General features: G+C 38.4%; 1 protein-coding gene across 4 annotated transcripts in view; it reads left to right on the forward strand.

Annotated features, from left to right (window-relative positions):
- Positions 1-22,820, forward strand: part of Dhit (regulator of G protein signaling double hit) — a 175,411-nt gene that overhangs the window by 70,495 nt on the left and 82,096 nt on the right. For all 4 annotated transcript variants that reach the window (XM_073956584.1, XM_073956586.1, XM_073956585.1 and 1 more), the window contains exons 3-4: positions 5,563-5,888; positions 5,989-6,348. In XM_073956584.1, the coding sequence (XP_073812685.1) occupies positions 5,990-6,348 (359 nt within the window). In that variant the 5' untranslated portion in view covers positions 5,563-5,888; position 5,989. The remainder of the gene's footprint in view (positions 1-5,562; positions 5,889-5,988; positions 6,349-22,820) is intronic.

Genomic DNA, 22,820 nt, shown 5'->3' on the forward strand with positions numbered 1-22,820 from the left:
ACATGAGGAGGCAAAGATTCTTTCAGTAAAGCAACACAATGAGATGGTTTCGTTGCAGTACCTGCTTGGATGCTACCGTGTGAGCCATCCCAATCACCATCTTGTGGGTAGGCCCGACACATTCAGGCAGATCAGGAAGGATATCCATGCTCTAGAGGGAGAGATCCAACGATACAGGAGAGAACCCCTATATCAACAAACATTTCAAGCAGGTTTAAATAGTATTCACACGGATGCAGTTACCAAGGCCTTAAGCAATTATAGTGTGAATAAAGTCCTCGAAATACATCCCCCATCTATTGCAGCTGAGGAGCGTCAGCTGCCACGACAAACTAGAGTAGTTTTGGCTCAACAACGCTCGGGATATTGCAGTCGCCTAAATTCTTATTGGGCGGAAATCGACGGCGCCGTGCAAGACATCTGCCCAGTACGTGGCATGGGCCCGCACGACACTAAACACCTTTTCAACTGCCCAGCCAAACCTACTCATCTAACTCCAGTGGATCTGTGGTTACATCCCATCGAAGCAGCGACTTTCCTGGAACTGGATATAGACCCAGAGCCAGATTGAACAGAAGAACGAACATACAAACATAATAACAAACACTGTTACAACAACAATACGGGCTATATTGGTCCACACTCATAGATACCTCCCTAAAAAAATCTACTTCAATACAGTTCAAGACCTGGGCAAGGATTGTTTTGATTTTTATCACAGGCAGGCCTTGTTATAATTTTGATGTTGGGGAAACTAATACTTCCCCAAATATGAACCCTAAAATGTGCAAAATTTCACAAAAAATATAAAAAAGTGCTTACGCAAAACAAAGTAGGAAAATATGATTTTGTTCAAGCAGCTGATGCGGGATCTGTCATTGAAATATTTAGGTCCACTCCCTTAAAATATGATAGATATATTTCTACTTCTCTTAAGCCTTCTCACGAATTTCTGAAGGGTGAGCATCTGGTAGATTTTCCAGACTTTCATCGTTTACACAGTATGCGGGATATGATTTTATAATGGGTGGGGGAGGAGACATATACTCCCGAATTTTAACACAAAATCGTATCTCCTTTTTGGAGGCGGGGTATAGGAATATGGGTTCCATAATTGAATATGGTTCCTCTTGCCAGATCTATCATATGAATAAAAAATACCACCGGATTCCTTTCTTAAAAAATACTGGAAATCCATAGGCACCAGCTGCCTTATTATTTTTCACTCAGCTTTTTGCTGTCTTGAACTTATTCTGACTAGGCAATATCATATTTCTATGCCATCACCGTTGCTGTCGTAATAGCAACTGCAGGTGTGTTCGTTCTTATTTAATTGATTCGGCTCTGCTTTCTACTCCAAGTTCAGAAAGTCAGTTGAACAGGTGCAGCGTATCGTATGCTCTTATAGCCTCCCCGACTGTATCAGCATGAATGAAAACTACTCAAGCCTACTTGATATGCCTGTTGATCAAGAGGTTATCGTTTGTATCTCTCTCTTGGTGACGAAGATATTTGCTGACATGCCTAGCGGCTGCTTTGCATCCAAGATTATGAAGATATTAGCCTCCTCATGTAAGTGGTCCTCCGAAGACATGAGAAGCACCCTGGCTGCATTCTGGCATGTCTGTTCTTTCATTGCTTATCACTTACATTGGCAAACCACAGCTTACCATAGACGGACCTAATTATTGACCCATCGACCTGCAAATTCAGTGAGAACATTATCTCCGCAGACCATGTGGTGAATAGTGTGTCTGTTGAGGAATATTTTCATATTCCTCGCTTGGAATAACTCAACAAAATCTGTAAGACAGGTGTAACCTGACGCCATGAGCGAGCGTACAATCATCTGCGTATGTAATTACATATATCAGGGCATTCGGGAGGGCTTTGAAACGCAGAAAGGTAGAGATTAAGCAGTTCCAGAGATATCACACCTACCTGCTTCACTCGAAGGAGTAGGGTATTTTCGAAATCCACGAAAAGCATAGCGTAACTGACCGTATCAAAGGCTTCAGTCACGTCCAGTTGCCATCACTGTTCTGTGACACGAGCTTTCCTAGTCGAGACCTCAGCTAATATGTGCCAAAATGGTGTACAGTGCCGTCCACAAAAGGATAACAGGCTTTGATTCTGGGGAAGAGTAACGCCTCAAGTATCTTTGCTAAAAACAGTCTGAAGTTATATCTAATGGATAACGTCGATATGCTTCTAATGTAGAATATATAGAAATACTTAAACGATTTTCATATAAATCACTTTTTTTATAACTTGGGAAATGTTTTATAAACTTAGCCAATTTGCCCCAAAAATGTCCATGTGGCGCTGGGGCTACACAAAATGAATTGTAATGCATATGTTTTTGAATTCAATAAAAAAAAAATCACCATGCTGGAATTGTCAGTCTTCAGTAAAGGTACCACCCTGCTCATTCTCAGGGCTTCGGGCTGTGCTCAAATAACCAAAACCCGATTCATCCAGCTGTTTTGACATCACCATTGAAATTCCGTCAGGTCCCAACATTTTGGATGATTCTACACCTTAGATAACATTGGCGCAAACGACGAAAAACCCTTCTCTTCACTAGGCACAGTGTGCCTTAACCAAATTTAAATGGAAGGTGCTTACACCTGGGAAGTTTTTGCAGATTCTGATTATTTTTTTGTTTCTTGATATTTCTCATCTATGAGCATTGTAGTTTCAGAATCTGCAAAAACTTCCCAGGTGTAAACACCTTCCATTTAAAATTAGTTAAGGCGCACCGTGTAGGTTGCTATCGGGGTGCTTAATAAATTGCAGGCTAAAATAACCCGGGCACCTTTTTGGATCTATGTCATCCGCACCGTTAAACATGACAGATGTTTAATCATCCCTCTTCCCGGGGTTCAATAACACCTTAAGCGTTGTCCACAACATACTACTACCGGTTTCAATGTTGCAGAATATCAAATGCTCTAGGCAGTTTTTCCGCTTGTACAAAACGATTAATCTGCTGTCTTCCAATACCAGCTCTCTGACTATGGAGTCGCTAGGGTTTGTACAGCGAATCTCATTAGGCTAATTCGCTTGATCTTAGGTCTTTTTTCAGGTATTCGATTAGTAGGAATTTGACGAACGGCTGCAGAAGTGATATCTCGGAAATTCATCTCAGCTAACCGAACTTCTCAATAGCTTTGGATGGTAAATGGTTGTTAAGGAATTTAATGCGTTTACGGGTTATGAAGTTAGGTGGTCTATTAATAGAGAAGAGGGTAGGGTGATGGCCCGATCCATATCCAGTTCCTCGTTCACGATGCAACATGCGGAAAGATCTTTCTGCTCAGCCAGTGCTAGTCCTCTTTGGTAATTTTCTACACTTGTATTCTATAGCTCACGAATCGCATTAAAATCTGATAACACTCTCCGCTTATCACCTTCCAACAGTGACCTGACGTCGGGCGAATAACGCGGGACAGAGCTGTTAATAGGTGAAATATATTCATTCAGCCACCATGGTGTAATGGTATGCACAACCGTCTTGCTCTCAGAAGGTCTGCGGTCCGATTCCCAGGCCAGGCAACATCAAATTTTGGCAAAATACTCCTCAGTAATGTTGGCGATATTTCCTGAGTATTTCAGCCATGTAAAACTTCTCTACAAGTGGTGTCTTAAAACACGCCGTTCGGACTCGGCAATAAACAGAAGGTCCCATATCATTGAGCTAATATGAATCGGGGTGCACTCATTGATATGAGAGAAGTCTCCCTTGTCCGGCCTGGGATGCTTGTTATACCCTCAGTCTTTAGGCTAGAAAGGGTAATATACACATTGATACGACCAAAATTAGCCTCATCGAAATAACGGTTTTATACCCCAAGTATGTTTGGAAGAAATTCGTTTCAGACAATTTGGAGTCGGTTTAGCCATGTCCGTCTGTCTGTCTAGTGCGCACGATAACTCTCGAACGGATCGACAGATTCAAACCAAATTTTGGGTATCGTAATATTTTGTCCAAACTTAGTTTAAGTTCGAAGATGGGCCATATCGGTCCACTCCTTCGGGTACCTCTCTCACAAAAGTTCAAAATTTGTCTGTAAAATGGTGTGAACGATAACTCTCAAAGGGAACAATCGATTTGGTCCAAACTTTGCACATCGTATTATTCCCTCCAGATATAGATCGGGTTTGAATATGAACTATATCGGTCCACTCTTTCGGGTACCTCCCATACAAAATTCGGATAAAGTGAAGTTTAAGAGCTCCCCTCGGATCGTTTTGAAATTTTTTCAGTAACTTGTCCTTCCGGTTCCCTTTACGACGGTATAATTTTTTTCTTGCGCAAGTCCACACTTCCTGAGATATTGTCCTGAAAGCTCCAAGAAACCCTGACGGCATCAACCAAAATGGCAAAAACTCAAGATAATTCTCGCAGGAAATTTCTGATTGGTGCAGACTTTGCACGTCGTATTATTTCATCCAGTCATGTATCAGGTTGGAATATGGACTGTATCGGTACAGTCCTTCCGGTACTACCCACACAAAATACGGACAAAGTGAAGTTTAAAAGCTCCTCTCGGATCGTTTTGATTTTTTCTTCAGTAAGTTTTCCTTGCGGCTCCCTCTACGACGGTACAAATTGTTTCATGCGCACGACCATATTTCCTGAAATACTGGCCTAAAAGCTCCAAGAAACCTTGACGGCACCAACCAAAATGGCAAATACGCAAGATAATTCTCGCAGAGATTTTCTGATTGTTGCAAACTTTGCACATCGTATTATTTCATCCAGTCATGTATCAGGTTGGAATATGGAATATATCGGTCCAATCCTTCGGATACCCCCACACAAAATTCGTATAAAGTGAAGTTTAAGAGTTTCACTCACATCGTTCTGATTCTTTTTTCAGTAGGTTGTTCGACCGGTCTCATTTGCAACGGTACATTTTTTTTCCGGAGCAAATACTTCCTAAGATAATGGCATAATTATTGTGTTTGGTTTGGTTTTGTTGTTTTTTGGTCAGTGGCTGAGGGTATATCTCCGTCTGACTGATACTTTCTTACTTGTTTATATATTTATTCAGCAGTCCTATCTCGGCGGTTCTACACTTCACCGCTATTTTCGCTGTATTGATAACCCGAGGCTTGAAGTTAAGCGCTTAAAATTCTTTTGGATGACGGTTTTGGACAGTAAAAGATAACTCGTACCCTTTAAGCCTTATATCCACTTGAGATTAAAGAGGTTGTGAGATAGCTTATGCGCCTTCATGTTTTTATGTCCTAATCCTATCTCTTATCCCATGCGTCACTTGATTTCTTTCAACTAAGTAAACGGTCAATACAAAACTCAAAGAAAATACTTGAGAAAAGTCTTACATCATAAAGATACGATGTAAAATTAAAAATATACATTAAATCCTCATAACAATGGTTTTCCATGTAATGCTCCACGATACATCCTAATGAATATTTTTTTAACGATCGCTTTTATTGCAAATTTTTTATTAAATTTGTAAACCGTAAATTCCGTTTAAGGTGTCATAAATTTAATTATAATGTTTAAAAATATTTTTCTTATCTTTTCAGCATAAATGAATCATCATGGATTGCGATGTTTAGCAGAAGGCCAAAGAACCAATGTTAACTTTAGGATATCCTTAACGTACCAAATAAGAAACGAGAAACTACAAAAAAGTATTAAAAAAGCACATCCACAAACACACACTCACTCTCTAACTCTATTCGGACGCACGCATATATACAAAGAAAAAAATCCTACAAATTAAAAACAAGCAACAAAAACAACAACAACGGCTTCAATAAATTTTTTTAATTAAATTTAAGGAAGCATCTTTTAGTAGAAGCAATAAGGCAATTTTTAGCTTAAGACCAAAAGACTTAAACAAATTTAGGTAAGTAAAGGAAGGCAAGAGGATAAAAATATAAAACATAAAATAAAAAAATTCGTTTAAAAAAAGATGATTACATTTTTCTTTTTCTCATACATTTCAGAATGTCTTGTACAGTATCGGAACTGCCATCAGGATGCCGTTTACGCGGCATGAGTTCATCATCACAAAGTGCTGCCAATGCCGGTAGTGGTTCAGGTGCTGGCAGTGGTGGCGGAAATGGTTCCGGTGGTGGTGGCGGCGGCGGAGGTAGAGAAAGTGGTGGTGGTGGCGGTAATGGCCGCACCGATAATTCTGGTGGCATTCACATAGGCGGCATTTTAACCACAACAAATACAATGGGAACAACGACAACAAGTGGAGCACTAACGGATGGCACTACGCCACTGCAACGTCAACAACAATCACAGAAACCCTGTTGCTTTTGCTGGTGTTGCTGCTGTTCGTGTTCATGGGCGAAATGGTAAGTAATTGAGGGGAACAAAGGATTTCTTTTGGTTTGATTTGCTGCATACATCCTTTGAAGCGAATGGAAATTTAATTCTATTGGGAAAATGATTGTTGAAGATTAAGTGGTTGTGTGGGGGTTTCACATAGATAATTAAACTCTTCTAAATAAAGATGGTTTTAAAATTGTCTTTCAATATTTGGCATTCTGAAATATTGACAAAATCCAGGGCTTTAAATTAAAATTATGGGCAAATTTTTAGGTATTCATTTATATATTTACCAACGTCTAGGGGAATGAAATCCCCATCACTTCATTACGAAAAAAACATAGCAAGATGTCAGAACAAGTTGTTCGGCTACACTAACCAAAATCCTGTGTTCCAAACTAAATAAAAAATTAACAACATATGAACGCCCTCCGATAAAGTTTCGAAACTAGCCGTCTTTAATAATCTCCTGAGCATCTAAAAGCTTATTTTGTTAACGTAAGAAAGAACATTTTATTTGAAACGTTTTTGGAAAATTGTTCCCCATATTCGAGAAATACGATGGTGGCTGTAGAGTTGCATTGCCCAGCGTTTATTTGTTACATTCAATTAAGTGCGAATCTTCGCTGCAACAAAGCAGGGATCCGATTTTCACTGTACAATGTGGGTTTAGAACTCGGATAGAATAATTTTTGTGTCGTGGTTTAGTTCATCGGTCAATTGTTCTTTCTATACGCTTGTAAAATATATCTTTAGTCTGCAGAATCTTTAATTTGCAGAACAAGGCCACTAAAAATTTGCGCGCTTCTTCAACAAAAAGGGTTTCAGTTGCCCATCTTCGTTATAACTGGGTTATAACTCACCCACCTCACCCAAGATTTTTCGATCATATCCAGAGATATTGGATATTTTAACTACGCTGATCACAATAACTCAGACATTTACTCCAAGACATTCCCATAGATCACCACTGAGCTGTCCGCGACTTGTTCTTGATTTGCAGCTTACGTGATGAGCTTCGCGATACGAACCGTTGCGACCCCAGAGTCAATGAACCAAGGAAAAAAAGAATGATTGGACTTCTGTTATGTTAAACGGCGTGCTTGTGACAGATCTAAAGAGGTGTGGGGATGGCTAAAAAAATAATTTGAAAATCCACGTGTAAAGGTGTGGAAATGTCTGAAAAAATTACCTTAAAAATCTACGCTGAAAGGTGTTGGGATGGCTGAAAAAAATGTCTTAAAAATCCACGTTTAAAGGTGTTGGGATGGTTGAAAAAAATGTCTTAAAAATCCACGTTTAAAGGTGTTGGGATGGTTGAAAAAATTACCTTAAAAATCCACGCTTAAAGGTGTTGGGATGGCTGAACAAATTACCTTAAAAATCCACGCTTAAAGGTGTTGGGATGGCTGAACAAATTACCTTAAAAAATCCACGCTTAAAAGTGTTGGGATGGCTAAAAAAATTACCTTAAAAAATCCACGCTTAAAGGTGTTGGTATAGTTGAAAAAATTACCTTAAAAATCCACGCTTAAAGGTTTTGGGATGGTTGAAAAAATTACCTTAAAAATCTACGCTTAAAGGTGTTGGGATGGCTGAAAAAATTACCTTAAAAATCCACGCTTAAAAGTGTTGGGATGGCTGAAGAAATTACCTTAAAAATCCACGCTTAAAGGTGTTGGGATGGCTGAAAAAATTACCTTAAAATCCACGCTTAAAGGCGTTGGGATGGCTGAAAAAATCACCTTAAAAATCCACGCTTAAAGGTGTTGGGATGGTTGAAAAAATTACGTTAAAAATCCACGCTTAAAGGTGTTGGGATGGCTGAACAAATTACCTTAAAAATCCACGCTTAAAGGTGTTGGGATAGTTGAAAAAATTACCTTCAAAATCCACGCTTAAAGGTGTTGGGATGGCTGAAAAAATTACCTTAAAAATCCACGCTTAAAGGTGTTGGGATGGCTGAAAAAATTACCTTAAAAATCCACGCTTAAAGGTGTTGGGATGGCTGAAAAAATTACCTTAAAAATCCACGCTTAAAGGTGTTGGGATGGCTGAAAAAATTACCTTAAAAATCCACGCTTAAAGGTGTTGGGATGGCTGAAAAAATTACCTTAAAAATCCACGCTTAAAGGTGTTGGGATGGCTGAAAAAATTACCTTAAAAATCCACGCTTAAAGGTGTTGGGATGGCTGAAAAAATTACCTTAAAAATCCACGCTTAAAGGTGTTGGGATGGCTGAAAAAATTACCTTAAAAATCCACGCTTAAAGGTGTTGGGATGGCTGAAAAAATTACCTTAAAAATCCACGCTTAAAGGTGTTGGGATGGCTGAAAAAATTACCTTAAAAATCCACGCTTAAAGGTGTTGGGATGGCTGAAAAAATTACCTTAAAAATCCACGCTTAAAGGTGTTGGGATGGCTGAAAAAATTACCTTAAAAATCCACGCTTAAAGGTGTTGGGATGGCTGAAAAAATTACCTTAAAAATCCACGCTTAAAGGTGTTGGGATGGCTGAAAAAATTACCTTAAAAATCCACGCTTAAAGGTGTTGGGATGGCTGAAAAAATTACCTTAAAAATCCACGCTTAAAGGTGTTGGGATGGTTGAAAAAATTACCTTAAAAATCCACGCTTAAAGGTGTTGGGATGGCTGAAAAAATTACCTTAAAAATCCACGCTTAAAGGTGTTGGGATGGCTGAAAAAATTACCTTAAAAATCCACGCTTAAAGGTGTTGGGATGGTTGAAAAAATTACCTTAAAAATCCACGCTTAAAGGTGTTGGGATGGTTGAAAAAATTACCTTAAAAATCCACGCTTAAAGGTGTTGGGATGGCTGAAAAAATTACCTTAAAAATCCACGCTTAAAGGTGTTGGGATGGCTGAAAAAATTACCTTAAAAATCCACGCTTAAAGGTGTTGGGATGGTTGAAAAAATTACCTTAAAAATCCACGCTTAAAGGTGTTGGGATGGTTGAAAAAATTACCTTAAAAATCCACGCTTAAAGGTGTTGGGATGGCTGAAAAAATTGCCTTAAAAATCCACGCTTAAAGGTGTTGGGATGGCTGAAAAAATTACCTTAAAAATCCACGCTTAAAGGTGTTGGGATGGCTGTAAAAATTACCTTAAAAATCCACGCTTAAAGGTGTTGGGATGGCTGAAAAAATTACCTTAAAAATCCACGCTTAAAGGTGTTGGGATGGCTGAAAAAATTACCTTAAAAATCCACGCTTAAAGGTGTTGGGATGGCTGAAAAAATTACCTTAAAAATCCACGCTTAAAGGTGTTGGGATGGCTAAAAAAATTACCTTAAAAATCCACGCTTAAAGGTGTTGGGATGGCTAAAAAAATTACCTTAAAAATCCACGCTTAAAGGTGTTGGGATGGCTAAAAAAATTACCTTAAAAATCCACGCTTAAAGGTGTTGGGATGGCTGAAAAAATTACCTTAAAAATCCACGCTTAAAGGTGTTGGGATGGCTGAAAAAATTACCTTAAAAATCCACGCTTAAAGGTGTTAGGATGGCTGAAAAAATTACCTTAAAAATCCACGCTTAAAGGTGTTGGGATGACTGAAAAACTTACCTTAAAAATCCACGCTTAAACGTGTTGGGATGGCTGAAAAAATTACCATAAAAATCCACGCTTAAAGGTGTTGGGATGGCTGAAAAAGTTACCTTAAAAATTTCACTGAGAATTTATTGAGCACCCCAATAGCGACCGGAAGAAAAGAAGCGTTTTTCGTCGTTTGTGATCCTTTTCACCTGAGTAGGAATCACTACAGTTTGCGATGGTTTATGTTTGCAGATTTTATCGGAGGTATGCTAAGGCAGCTGGATGAATCAAAAGTATGGTATCTGAGCACAGTCTTAATGCGTGCAAGGTGGTCCCGCTACTGAATACAGCCAAGGAAGCCAGATAAGGTGACTTATACAGCCTGGTTTCCCTTTTGCCGCCAGTAGCAAGATTCTTGAGGCGTTACTCATCCCCAGAATCAGAGGGTGCTATCCAGCCGTGACGCAGAACAGTAAAGGCCTAGGTACATATGCTGCTGGCTTTTTTGCTCCGCTTCATTTCTGATAAAAGAATAAAAAAGGAAAGGTTGGCCTTGTTCGAAATTGGCTCGGCCTTCTTTATTCATATATCAGAATTGAAGTTAAGCAAGAAGGCCGGCCGCGTATGTACCTAGACCTTAATTAATTGAACCTGACAAAAGCCAGTGCCAAACTGTTTGAGGATGTCAAAAGTACTACCCTCGGTCGTTGTTTGAAACGTTGAGTCACCAGCTGTATGTGTGGTCGCCAGTAGAGCGAAACCGGGAGTTCCCAAAGAGGGGTGATATCTCCGGAACTGCTTAATTTATACCTTTCTGCAAATCCACGCCCTCCCAAGATAATTACGTACGTGGATTACTGTACGTTCATGGCGTCATTGATCTTCTTGAGTTCTTTCACGCGAGGTATATGAAAATATTCGCCACTAAGTCAAAAGCCACGGAGATAAAGCTTCCTCGGCACAATAAAAAGTTTTCGATTCAGTATCATCATTCTGTTGTTGTTGTAACACTGTTAATTATTATATGTTTGTATGTTCGTTCTTCTGCTCAATCTGGCTCTAGGTATATCTCCAGTTCCAGGAAAGTAGATGTTTCGATGGGATGTAGCAACAGATTCACTGGAGTTGGATGAGTAGGTTTGGCAGGGCAGTTGAATAGGTGCGGGCCCATGCCGCATGCTGGGCAGATGTTTTGCACGTTGCGACAGCAATATCCCGAGAGTAGTTGAGCCATAACTACTCTTATTTGTCATCAGCATCATCATCATCATAGTGTACATATCATCATTCTGTGGATAGTTATACCCCACCCAGGTATGTTAGGCTAGACCTTTATGAGCTAGAGAAAGAGCTCCAAACATATACCACTTAGATCAACGTGCATATCAAGCTGGTTTGTGTAGTATTCATACTAATGCAGTCGCGAAGGATGTAAGAGCGATTGGTATGAATAGCGCCCTCGGCCAGGCGCTCCAATTCCTATCACGGCAAGATTTAACATGTTACGCAGAATAAGTGCCCAGCATACAATAAGGGTCGCATGATACGCTGGATCCGTTTAACTGGCCAGTCAACGTTCTGAATCTGAATCCTATACAGTTGGCGTCATTTTCGAACTTGGAGTTGGAAACAGAGCCAGATTAGGTCGTCTATTAATACTTTTCTACAAGTGGTATCGATAGATTATATAAAGCAGTCCCTCATTGATATGAGTGAAGTTTTCCTTTACCCTTCGGATACCTTCTAGGAATTTTAAATTCTTCTTAAAACACTCTTCAGATCTATCAAGTTTCCCCTTCTTTGTGTTTAAAAACATCCCAAAGGTTGTCTAGAAGACTTTATTTTTGTCATTTATAAAGTGTGCAATTTTCTAGTAGCACAATTCTATGGATGAAACCTTTTATAAAGGACGCCACATCTTCCTAGAACCCTTCAAAAGTGAAGTGATGAATGTGATTACTTTTTCATAGCTATTGGAAAACATTTCAATTTAAAAAAAAAAAACGATGACATTTGTAGGCAATTGCAAGTTATAAATTTAATTTACTTTGTTTAAACTGTCCTTTGTGTTTACTTCGCCTCCCTCTTTCCCACTTTTATTAGGATTTATAAAATGCAATAATGGCAAATTGTGTCAATGATTTTATGCTACAACGTTTCATTTTTATTGCTTTGTAGCAAAGAACGAACAGCTGTAATTTGCCACAACTGGAAAATTCAAACTGTTTTGGTTACAACTTTGTTAAAGCAAATGTTGGTGGTGATGGCGACGGCACATAGTCAATAAATTGATGGGCGTATGAGTGTGTGCGTGAGCTTTTTAAAATATTAATTATACGCCACCAGTGACTTCTGTTTTATTTTATGGCCCGCATCTACTATTGACTTGTATGTACACAAAAATGTATTTTACTTTGTGTGTGTACATGTGCTCTTGTTTTGCCTCCTATCGTAATAATGTCTGACTGCCAGCTAGCATATCTATACACTTACCTAAATTTGCCTATGACGGTGATGACGATGGGCTTTCGCCAAGTCTGAGGGGGTTTTACTTTTAGTCAATGATGGCAAGGTGTGTGTAAGTGTTTGGGCCCATTAATGTATTTCCATTAGTTTCGTTTCGCTGTTATTTTGACTTTCATTTCATTGCGTTCTCGCTTACCCGCTTCTCTTTTCCTCATTTTCTTTTTTGTTTTTTTGCCATTGCTTTTCTCCACCCCAAAGCAAAAACAATTAAATTAGGTACTAAAATACAAATTACCTTTCAAGTGTAAAAATTGCTACAACAATCATCGGCAATGAGCGCAAAAACATAAGAAAAACGCCAAACAACGAGAAAATGATGACTACTAGAAAATTGCTTAAATAATATAAAACATGCAACAGCAACAACAAGACAACAAACAATTTAACAACAATCATATTTTGCGTTTAAGTGCGTGCGTGAATGCTTGTGAAATTGTTGAAAGGGGATTATAGAAGGAGAAGGAGAGAGCGAGAATAATTGCATGTATTTGCTTCGCACAAAAGTGTGAGTAAAAAGTTGTAGACAGGCTGCAATTTTCTCAAACAATTTTCAATTCTATTTTGTACTTTTCGTTCATCGAATTTGGTTTAGTTACAAAACTTACAAGACTCTCTCAATTAAGTATTTCTATGAGCAAAACAGAGAGACAGAAGGACGGATAAAGCGAAATCGATTCCAAATTGTCCGTAGCGGATTTGATATGATGGGGAGCATTTTTGATCTTAGTCATAAGGATGAGGGTATAATCCTGGATCTAAAGGAAAGAAGCAAACACAATTCTTCTGTTTTTTTTTTTGAGTTTTAACTAGGGCCGCATACATAACATGTTGCCAAAAATATAAAAACGATCCCAGATGTGTCCCTGAACTTCGAAACTCTTTCTAAACTTTGTGTGGGAAGAATCCAAAAGAGTGGTCCGATGTAGTCGATGTAGTCCATATTCTGACATAATTCGAGGCTGTAAGAAATAATACGATGTACAACGTTTGGGCAAAATGTTTCTCCATTCGTACGTACTACCCAGTTTAGTTGAAAAACCATCCGAGATGAGCTATTAATTATTATTTTTTATTAATTAATTATTATTATTTGTCGACCACGCATTGAGTGGCATGGTGAAGGGAAGAATAATACTTCGCACCCGCTAACCCTACAATTAAAATCATTCAAATCGTTGGACCCTGACGGAATCTCCATGGTAATGCTAAAATTGCTGTATGAGCAGGAAGTTGAGTATCTTTCCATTGTTCTCAACCTGTCGCTAACCACACATAACGTGCACGAGGCCTGGACATTGGGACAGCACTACCCTGCTATTGAGGTCAGACAAAGATGTCATCAAAGGTGGATTGTACACACCGATTTAGTTTTTTCGCCAGTACCGAAGACTCTTGGGGATTTACTCCTCTGTGTATGGGAAGGATCTCGTTTTTTCTTTATAGTATTTTGGCTCAGACTCAGAGCAATAACAATCACCTGATATTTTAATGATTAACTTATTTTAATGCCAACATTGACCCGTATTATGGAATAGAAGTTTATTTTGCACCATCTCTCTTCATTCCTTCGTGTTTCTTTGGCTTTTTAAAAAACTAAGAAGAAACTGTCAATTTATGCCAAATTGTTAACGTATTATAGACAATTAAAGTCCACAGCTTTCATAAGGTCTTATTTCCCCGGTATTAAAATCATAGTTCGACCAATTTTAGCGTTTCAAACTTGAAATAGCTTTTATTTATTCTAATTTTAAAGAATCGTAACATTAGCATTCAAAATTTACATTTTTACTCAAGTTATTAAAAAATGTGCAATTCCGATGAAACAATTTAAACCGTACAACGTTTGGGATTTTTGAAAGAAAATTAAAAAAAAAAATTATAACGGTACGTTATCGAAGCCAAACTTTCTGTTGAAAGATACTTCATAAAATTACAAACCAAGATATATAAACTTTCCCGAGGTTATTCCACGGATATCGACTAAACTGAAGTAACAAAAAGCAATTTCAAATGTGCTATTGACATCAAACAGAGTGTATAGGTCGGTCTGTGGTAAGCCACGCGACGCACAATGTCGCGAGTTCATATTAACGGTGGCCAAAAATAGAAGGAGTTGTCGTAAGTGCATCAATTTTGGTACACGTACCTATTATTGACTTACAATCTTCAGGACAAAAAATTGGGTTGGTCGGTCTACGTTTTGATATAGCCCCCATAGAACCGAACCAACCGAAAGTATTCAAATTTTGTTGTTAGTCTTCGGCAGAGTTATCAAACAATCCAACAGAGAATTGTGGGCTTAGGTCCACGATTATCGGTATTTTGAAGCTTTTAGCTTCATTATTACACCGAAATTGCTGAAATTTGGTATTTAGTCTTCGTGGGGGGCATTATACCTTCACCTTCAAATTTGTCTGTATAGGTCCACGCCTTCATATAGCCCCCATAGGACGGTACCTCCCGATTTTCGGTATTTTGGAGGTTTTAGCCTGATTATCACACCGAAATGGCTGAAAATTGGTATTAAGTCTCCATTGGGGGCTTTTAACCTTCCACCAGAAATATGTCGGTATAGGTCCTCGTCTTTCTATAGCCCCCATAGAACCGTGCCTCCTCATTATCGGTATTTTGAGTGTTGTGGCCTCAATATTTTTGTAAAAAATCGAATTTTGATTTTAACTGTTCACAATTTTTTTTAAAAATTGATATTTTTAAATTTCTCTCGTTTTAAAGCAAGATTATTAGGTACTTAATAAGCCCACAAAATATATGATGATCGGTTTATTCGTTTTCGCGCTATAGCCTACACCACAAAATGATTTGTTAAACAAGTGAGGCAAGGCTATAGTCGGGTCGGGGCCGACTATGTGATACCCTACACCACTACCCCTGTGCATAAGCTTTTGCCTGGTAAAACTCAAAATATTAAAATTGGGATAGCTTAGATCCTTTGCTCTGAATGTCTTCATTAATACAGGTCAATTTTGTTGAAAGACGTCGTCAGTACAACTCAAATAAAAAATGTAAAAGTGGGATGTACGCCAACCATCAATAAGCTTCTTTCTCTGTGAGACCCCCATCAACCTCCGAAATTTCGTGAGGATCCGATCAAAATTACGACCTGTAGTGTGATTGCTCAAAAAATGGAAAAAGGGATGCATTACCGACTATTGCGATATCTTTGTTGTTTGACAACCTACGACAACCTACTTTACAACGCTGTAAAGGTAATATTTTTTACGTTCCTCGCCAGGTTTTGCTTTCGATATACCTCTTACAGAAGAGAGATATTCGATTTGAAATAAACCGTTGGCCTTTTCTCCAAATAAGTTTTTTTTTTCAAATTCCGATCCCTGAATATTATCCGACCATCACCAAAATAAATAGGCTTCTTCCTCTATAGGACCCCCAATAATCCCCAAAATTTCGTGACGATCTGATCAAAATTTCGACCTATAACGTGATTACACAAAATTTGAAAAATGGGATGTATTACCGATTACTGCGATATCTCCGTTGTTTGACCACCTACGCCAACCTACTTTGCATCATTGTAAAGATGGGATTTTTTACTTTCATAGTCAGACTTTGCTTTTGGAAGGTCGCCAACCAAAGCTGTGATATTCGTCATTATAACTAAAATCGCAAAAATGAAAAGGTGGTTTCTATTAGCGGCTATTGCGATATCTTCGCTCTTTGACCACCTACGACAACCTCCTTCACATTGTTAGAAAGGTGATATTTTCTACTTTCAACAGCAGGTTTTCCTTTGGTATACCCCTTATGGAAGCTGAGATATTTGCTTTAAAAAACGTTGACTTTTTCCCCAAATAAGTTTTTTGCCCATTCCGACCCCTAAATTTTATCCGACCATCACCAAGATGCTTCTTCCTCTATAGAACCCTTAATAACCCCCAAAAATTTGTGACGATCCGATCAAAATTGCGACCTGTAGCGTGATTACAAAAAATTTTAAAAATGAGATGTATTACCGACTACTGCGATATCTCCGTTGTTTGGCCACCTACGCCAACCTACTTTGCACCACTGTAAAGATGTGATTTTCTACTTTCATAGTCAGGCTTTGCTTTTGGAAAGTTTTCAACCAAAGCTGTGATATTCGTCATTACAATTAAAATCGCAAAAATGAAAATTGGGGTTTTATTTGCGACTATTGTGATATCTTCGTTGTTTGATCACCTACGAGCACCTACTTTACATCATTATAAAGGTGATATTTTCTACTTTCATTGTCAGGTTTTGCTTTTGGTATATCCCATATAGAATCTGAGATATTCGCTTTGGAAAAAAACGTTTTCTTTTTATCCACCTAAGTTTTTTGCCCTTTCCGACCCCTAAATATTATCCGACCATCACCAAAATCAATAGGCTTCTTCCCTTCCGGGACCCTCATCAACACCCAAAATTTGGCGACGATCCGATCAAAATTGCGACCTGTAGCGTGATTACAAGGTTTAGATGGACAGACGGACAGACGGACGGACGGTATATATAAGTATGGGTCTACGACCATTATTTCGATGCGTTACAAACTTTTTGGGCAAAACCAACTTATAATACCCTCCCCACATAGTGGTGTAGGGTATAAAAAGGGGGTGTCCTCTCAGAGGGGTGGTCGCTGAAAAAGAGAAATGACACATTCGTCTGCAAACCTCACTTTTTACTACTCATACAGCAAAAAATATCGATATACCTTTTTATACCATTTTTTCCCACTCCACTCGATTTAAAATTTGCTTCAGAAAATTAATAAACTTAGTAATACATGTTTGGGTAAATGTAAACACCATATGATTAATATTTACATGCAAACAAAAGTGTAGCCAAGTTTATTACATCCCTAGAGAACTTACGAAATATTATTGCAGCCTCCGTTACTTTTAAATTTTAAATATTAACGCATAAAAGTAAATCAATTTTAACTACACAAACTTTAAAAACTTGTTGTTTTTTAAAATTTGAAAACAACAAATATGTAATTAAGCGGGCTTACTTTAAAAATAAAAAAATATTAACGCATAATATAATTTATTAATTTTAGAAAAAAAACACAATACTTCGTATTAACTAAAATTGTCGGATTTAAATCCTCATATAGCAAAAACTACTTCACGTATCGGTACAAAAATTCAGATTCTTCTTAATTAATATGTTTTCTATCACTCCCCATCAATAAATTTGTTCAACGAAGTATGTAGTTTTTACCATTTTTGGCCACGGTCGTGACACTGTGCGACGTTAAAGTGATCCGCGAATATAACTGCAACAAGATGGAAAAAATATTTAAAAGTGTCAGAACGCCGCCCTGAGAACTGTAACAGGGTGCTTAGTCATGTCATCAGTGGATCATCTGCATGAGGAGACAAAGATTCTTCCAGTATGGCAACACAATTACATGCTCTTGTTGCAGTACCTGCTCGGGTGCTATCGTAAGAATCATCACAATCACCCAGGTTTATCAGGAGGGATCTTCATGATTTAGAGAGGGAACCACTAGATCAGCAAGCCTATCAAGCAGGTTTGAATAGCATTCAGGCAGTTACAGTCGCAAATGCCCTAAATAACTATCGTGTAAATGTTGTCCTCGGAGTACATCTCCCATCTATCGCAGCTGTCACGACAAGCCAGAGTAGTTATGGCTCAATTATGTTCGGGATGGTGCAACCGTCTAAATTCATTTATGGCAAATATTGATGATACTGTGTAAAACATCCGCACATCATTCCCGCAATGCACCTTCTCAAGTGCCCTGCCAAACCTACTCACTTAACTCTCGTAGGTTTGTGGTTACAATTCATTGGATTAGCCACACTCCTATAATATCCTCTTACAACAACCTCATCCCGTTGGGGGTAATTTCTTCGTGAAGACTGAGTATTTGGCAATAAATAAATGTATAGTTGTTCCACAAACATCCCAGATCGGACAAGGGAGACTTCTCTCATATCAATGAGTGCACCTCGATTCATATTACCTCAATGATATGGGACCTTCTGTTTATTGCAGAGTCCGAACGGCGTGTCCTAAGACACCACTTGTAGAGAAGTTTTACATGGCTGAAATACTCAGGAAATGTCGCCAACATCACTGAGGGGTATTTTGCCACCGTTGAAAATTTGCTGTTGCCTGGCCTGGGAATCGAACCCACGACCTTTAGAGTGCAAGGCGGGTGTGCATACCATTGCACCACGGTGGCAATAAATAAAACAAGTATAAAAACATTAGTCAGCTTTGTTGACAGAGATATACTCTCCGATCGGAGAATTCGCCCTAAACTAGATTAAAGCGTAATGGTGTTGTAATTTTGCGGATGAGGTAACTGCAGAATCCAGCTTGGAACTGTATCTAATTTTAAGAGACATTCCAAACTAGCCATTCAAGTTGGTCACCGTAATCGATATGTTGCTGCAGTTGTTCGATAAAAAGTACCTTCGATAAACATTTCAAAACAATCCTCGGACAGACCTTAAACTGTGTTTAAGCGAAAATTTTGATCTTTTGCTAGGGCAGTACTCGAAGGTGTTTTGCAAATTTAGATTTTATTGGAATTTGATTGATGTTGAAAAAAATCTTCCGTCTTACGAGGCCTGCACGAAAACTATCTGGCCTAGGCAACACCGTGTATTGCTAGGCGCAATGTGAAATATTTTTTGGAAAGTTTGGCAGTTTTTTGCCTAAAGGTCCTCAGGTGGGTTTTGTTTACAGTGACTTAAAAAAATTGCTTTGCAAAAAAATATAATTTACTTGTGAACATTTTTGTCCGATCATCATCGTGGCCGACACTCACAAAAAACGAACGCTGGCACCCCCAGAAAAAAAAAATAAGCCGTGCGTGAACGGATAATGCAAGATCGTCATGTTATATACCGTGAGATAGAGGCTTTCTTGGACATTTCTTCTACCAACTAGCATTTGATATTGCATGTACACCTGACCACAAATATGGATTTTTCTCGCTGGATCCAGCAAAATTGGTCAATCGCTCAAAAAGAGGCTCTTGTGGATTGGTGCAAAGAAATTGTGAATAAAACGATCTTTGTGCTTCAAACGACGTTTATATCTTAGATCTATGCTTAGGAGCCCGAAACAAAACAGGAATTGGTCGTTTGGGTCTTTGAAAGCGAGCCAAATCCAACAAAACTTGTTTATGGAAGAAGACTTTCGAAGCAAATGGTCGCATGTTTCTTTCGCAAAACTGACCATGTGGCGATTAGTACGGCCTGAGTAATGTATGGCGGTTAATTCTGGGTGTTCTTTGAGAAATTTGAAAAACTGACAAGAGAAGACGAATCGTTCTGCATCATGACAATTCGAGCTCCCACACATCGATTCATACCAGCGCCTGTTTGACCGGACAAAACGTGGAATTGATGGGTCGTACGCCGTACAGCTCTGACTGGGGATCCAATGATTTTATTAGATTCAACCATATCAAGAAAAAAATGCGTGGTCAAGGATTTTCGTAGCCAGAGGATGCTGTAAAAGCGTTCAATGTTTTGGAGATGCCTAAATTGGAGTCGAAAAATTCATTCAACAATTGATTTGAGCGCATGAAAAAGCGTATAAATCATGCTGAAGACTACTTATGAAAAAATAAAACTATGTTTGATGGTAAATATTCGCGTTTTCATTGTTAGGCCAGATGGTTATCGTTCAGCCCTCGTATACACAAAAAGTCTGTGGTTCAATCCTTGACCAGAACATCAACATTTTCGGTGGTGACAAATCCCCTCAATTATTTCCTGAGTAGTTCCATGAAAAACTTCTCTTGAAAGTGGTGTCGTAAGAACGCCTTTCGGACTCGGCGATAAAAAGTAGGTCCCATATCATTGAGCAAATATGAATCGGCGAGACCTCATTAATATGAGAAAAGTCCTTGTCGCTTCGGGGATGTTGTTGTTTCCGTAGGTTTTAATAGAGCTTTCGGGCCATTATCTTAACAAAGGACAATCTGCAGCAAAAAAAAAAAAAAAAAAATCAAAATGTTCCGAGATATGTTCAATAATTACACTTTAATGCCCTCTACATTTCAATAGTAACAATATTCATAGTTTTGTACCTTTGTCATTGTGAGTTTGTAAATATTCCAATTTCCCATTGTGATTGATTCATTGTATTTTAAAGTTAACTGACAGAATGCAACTATGTAAATAATTTATTCTACTACTCTTGTAAAACAACCCATTAATTACTACTTTCGATAGTAATTAAATGTAAACTATTAACGCCCTACTATTTCTTCTCACGATTTGTACTTAAGCTAGAACAAAATTCAATAAAATCGCTCAGTTTGTGATTTACATTCTAACGCGTTACATAACCATCAGATAAGATCACAAGGAGTGATCTCCATTCTAACACGTTATGGTAACTATCTGATAAGATCACAATGAGACAAAGTGCTCCTCCGGCAGTTACACCAATCCTCCCTTGTGTTTTCCAGTACAATCCACACCAGAGATTGTTATAATGGCGCCCAACTCGTGGCCATGTATCACGACCACACCAACCAGAATCTGTGAGTAATAGCCGAGGACAACAACAAAAAAATCAATAGCACAGCGTAATTCTTGGAACTATCAGTTGCCGCATTCGTATCCAAAGATGACCCACAAGAAGAAAATGCCTGTTGGAAAAGAAGCTTGATGAATCAATAACTATGTACGTGTACGATGTATGAGTTTCACTCCAGGGTGAAGTAAACATACATCCACCTCTGCTGTCAGTTATTCATCTTTACTCCTGCAAAATGAACCGCGAACCATGTTGAGAAAAAGAAGGTTGATGAATCACCAACAATGTACGTGTACGATGCAGTTTTACTCCAGGAGTAGGCAAAATACATCCACCTCTACCGTTAGTTAGGCACCTTTACTCCAGGGGGAGGTTCCGCAGAAAGTCTTCAACGCCATCTTTGTGCAATTACTACAGTCTTATTAGCACAATCACAGTTTCAACAACGAATGTTCCTCATGCAGTCCATCCTAAGCAGAAGCAACAATCCTGATGCAGGTTACAATAGAAGTTCAACAATCCGTAATTTCTGATGCTTCATCGGGACGCTTTCAGCATCAGAGGGGGAGACTGAAGCAATCCATATTTCAATAATTACACTTTAATGCCCTCTACATTTCAATAGTAACAATATTCATAGTTTTGTACCTTTGTCATTGTGAGTTTGTAAATATTCCAATTTCCCATTGTGATTGATTCATTGTATTTTAAAGTTAACTGACAGAATGCAACTATGTAAATAATTTATTCTACTACTCTTGTAAAACAACCCATTAATTACTACTTTCGATATACCATTTTATGCAACTGTAAACTATTAACGCCCTACTATTTCTTCTCACGATTTGTACTTAAGCTAGAACAAAATTCAATAAAATCGCTCAGTTTGTGATCTACAATCTAACGCGTTACATAACCATAAGATCACAAGGGGTGATCTCCATTCTAACACGTTATGGTAACTATCAGATAAGATCAAAATGAGACAATTTGTCCGTCCGGCAGTATACATCAATCCTCACTTGTGTTTTCCTGAACAATCGATACCAGATTGTTATAAATTTAACTTTTTTTGGGGTGGTGTCGGTCTATCTTCGAACTTGATCTAAGTTTGGAATAAATATTACAAGGGCCAAATGTTGGACCCAATCGGTTGATTTGTTCGAGAATTACCATCCGCATAAGTCAAACAGATGAACAGACAGTGTGAAAAGACTCCAAATTGTTTGAAAGTAGGGATCTAAAACCATTACTTCGATGTAGCACAATTGCGGTCGTTAGCCAAAATGCTGGGGGGTATAATTAACTTGGCCTTTCCGAAATCATGTAAAATTTTCCTTTATAGTGCTAAACTTGGGGACGGTGTCTGTTATTTAGTGGGCATTTCTTGGTATAAAGTTGATTTCCAACTTTCTTTCCATTCAAACACTAAATTCCCTCTCGTATTTTGTTCTCGTTTATTCCAATTGAAGAACTCGCTTTACAATGCTATACTCATACACACACACAGCCAGCCATATGAAACAAACATTAATGTAAAAGAAATCATAGAACAGCAATTTGGTTTTGTTGTGTTTTGTTTTGTTTATTGTATAGATTTTGTGACGGCTGTTTATGACTGTTGGTTGGTTGACTGATGGATGAATGAACCAATAAACTAATGTTTAGTAGGGTCGGTCTGATGTAGCTGTTGTTGTTATTGCCATTATTATTGTTGACTTTTGTTGTTGTTACTGCCATTGATATGCTATTTCGATTAAGAGAATCATATGTTCGCCAAAGACTGATTCCGATTTGAAGTCAATGTTGCTGTTGTGTATCTCGCTTGCCATTGTGTGTGTGTAGTTTTATATGTTTTGGTTTGAGGTTTTTTTTTGGGGGG

The sequence above is a fragment of the Musca autumnalis genome, unplaced genomic scaffold, assembly GCF_047663935.1.
Source record: "Musca autumnalis isolate F117 unplaced genomic scaffold, ASM4766393v1 scaffold_5, whole genome shotgun sequence".
NCBI lineage: Eukaryota > Metazoa > Arthropoda > Insecta > Diptera > Muscidae > Musca > Musca autumnalis.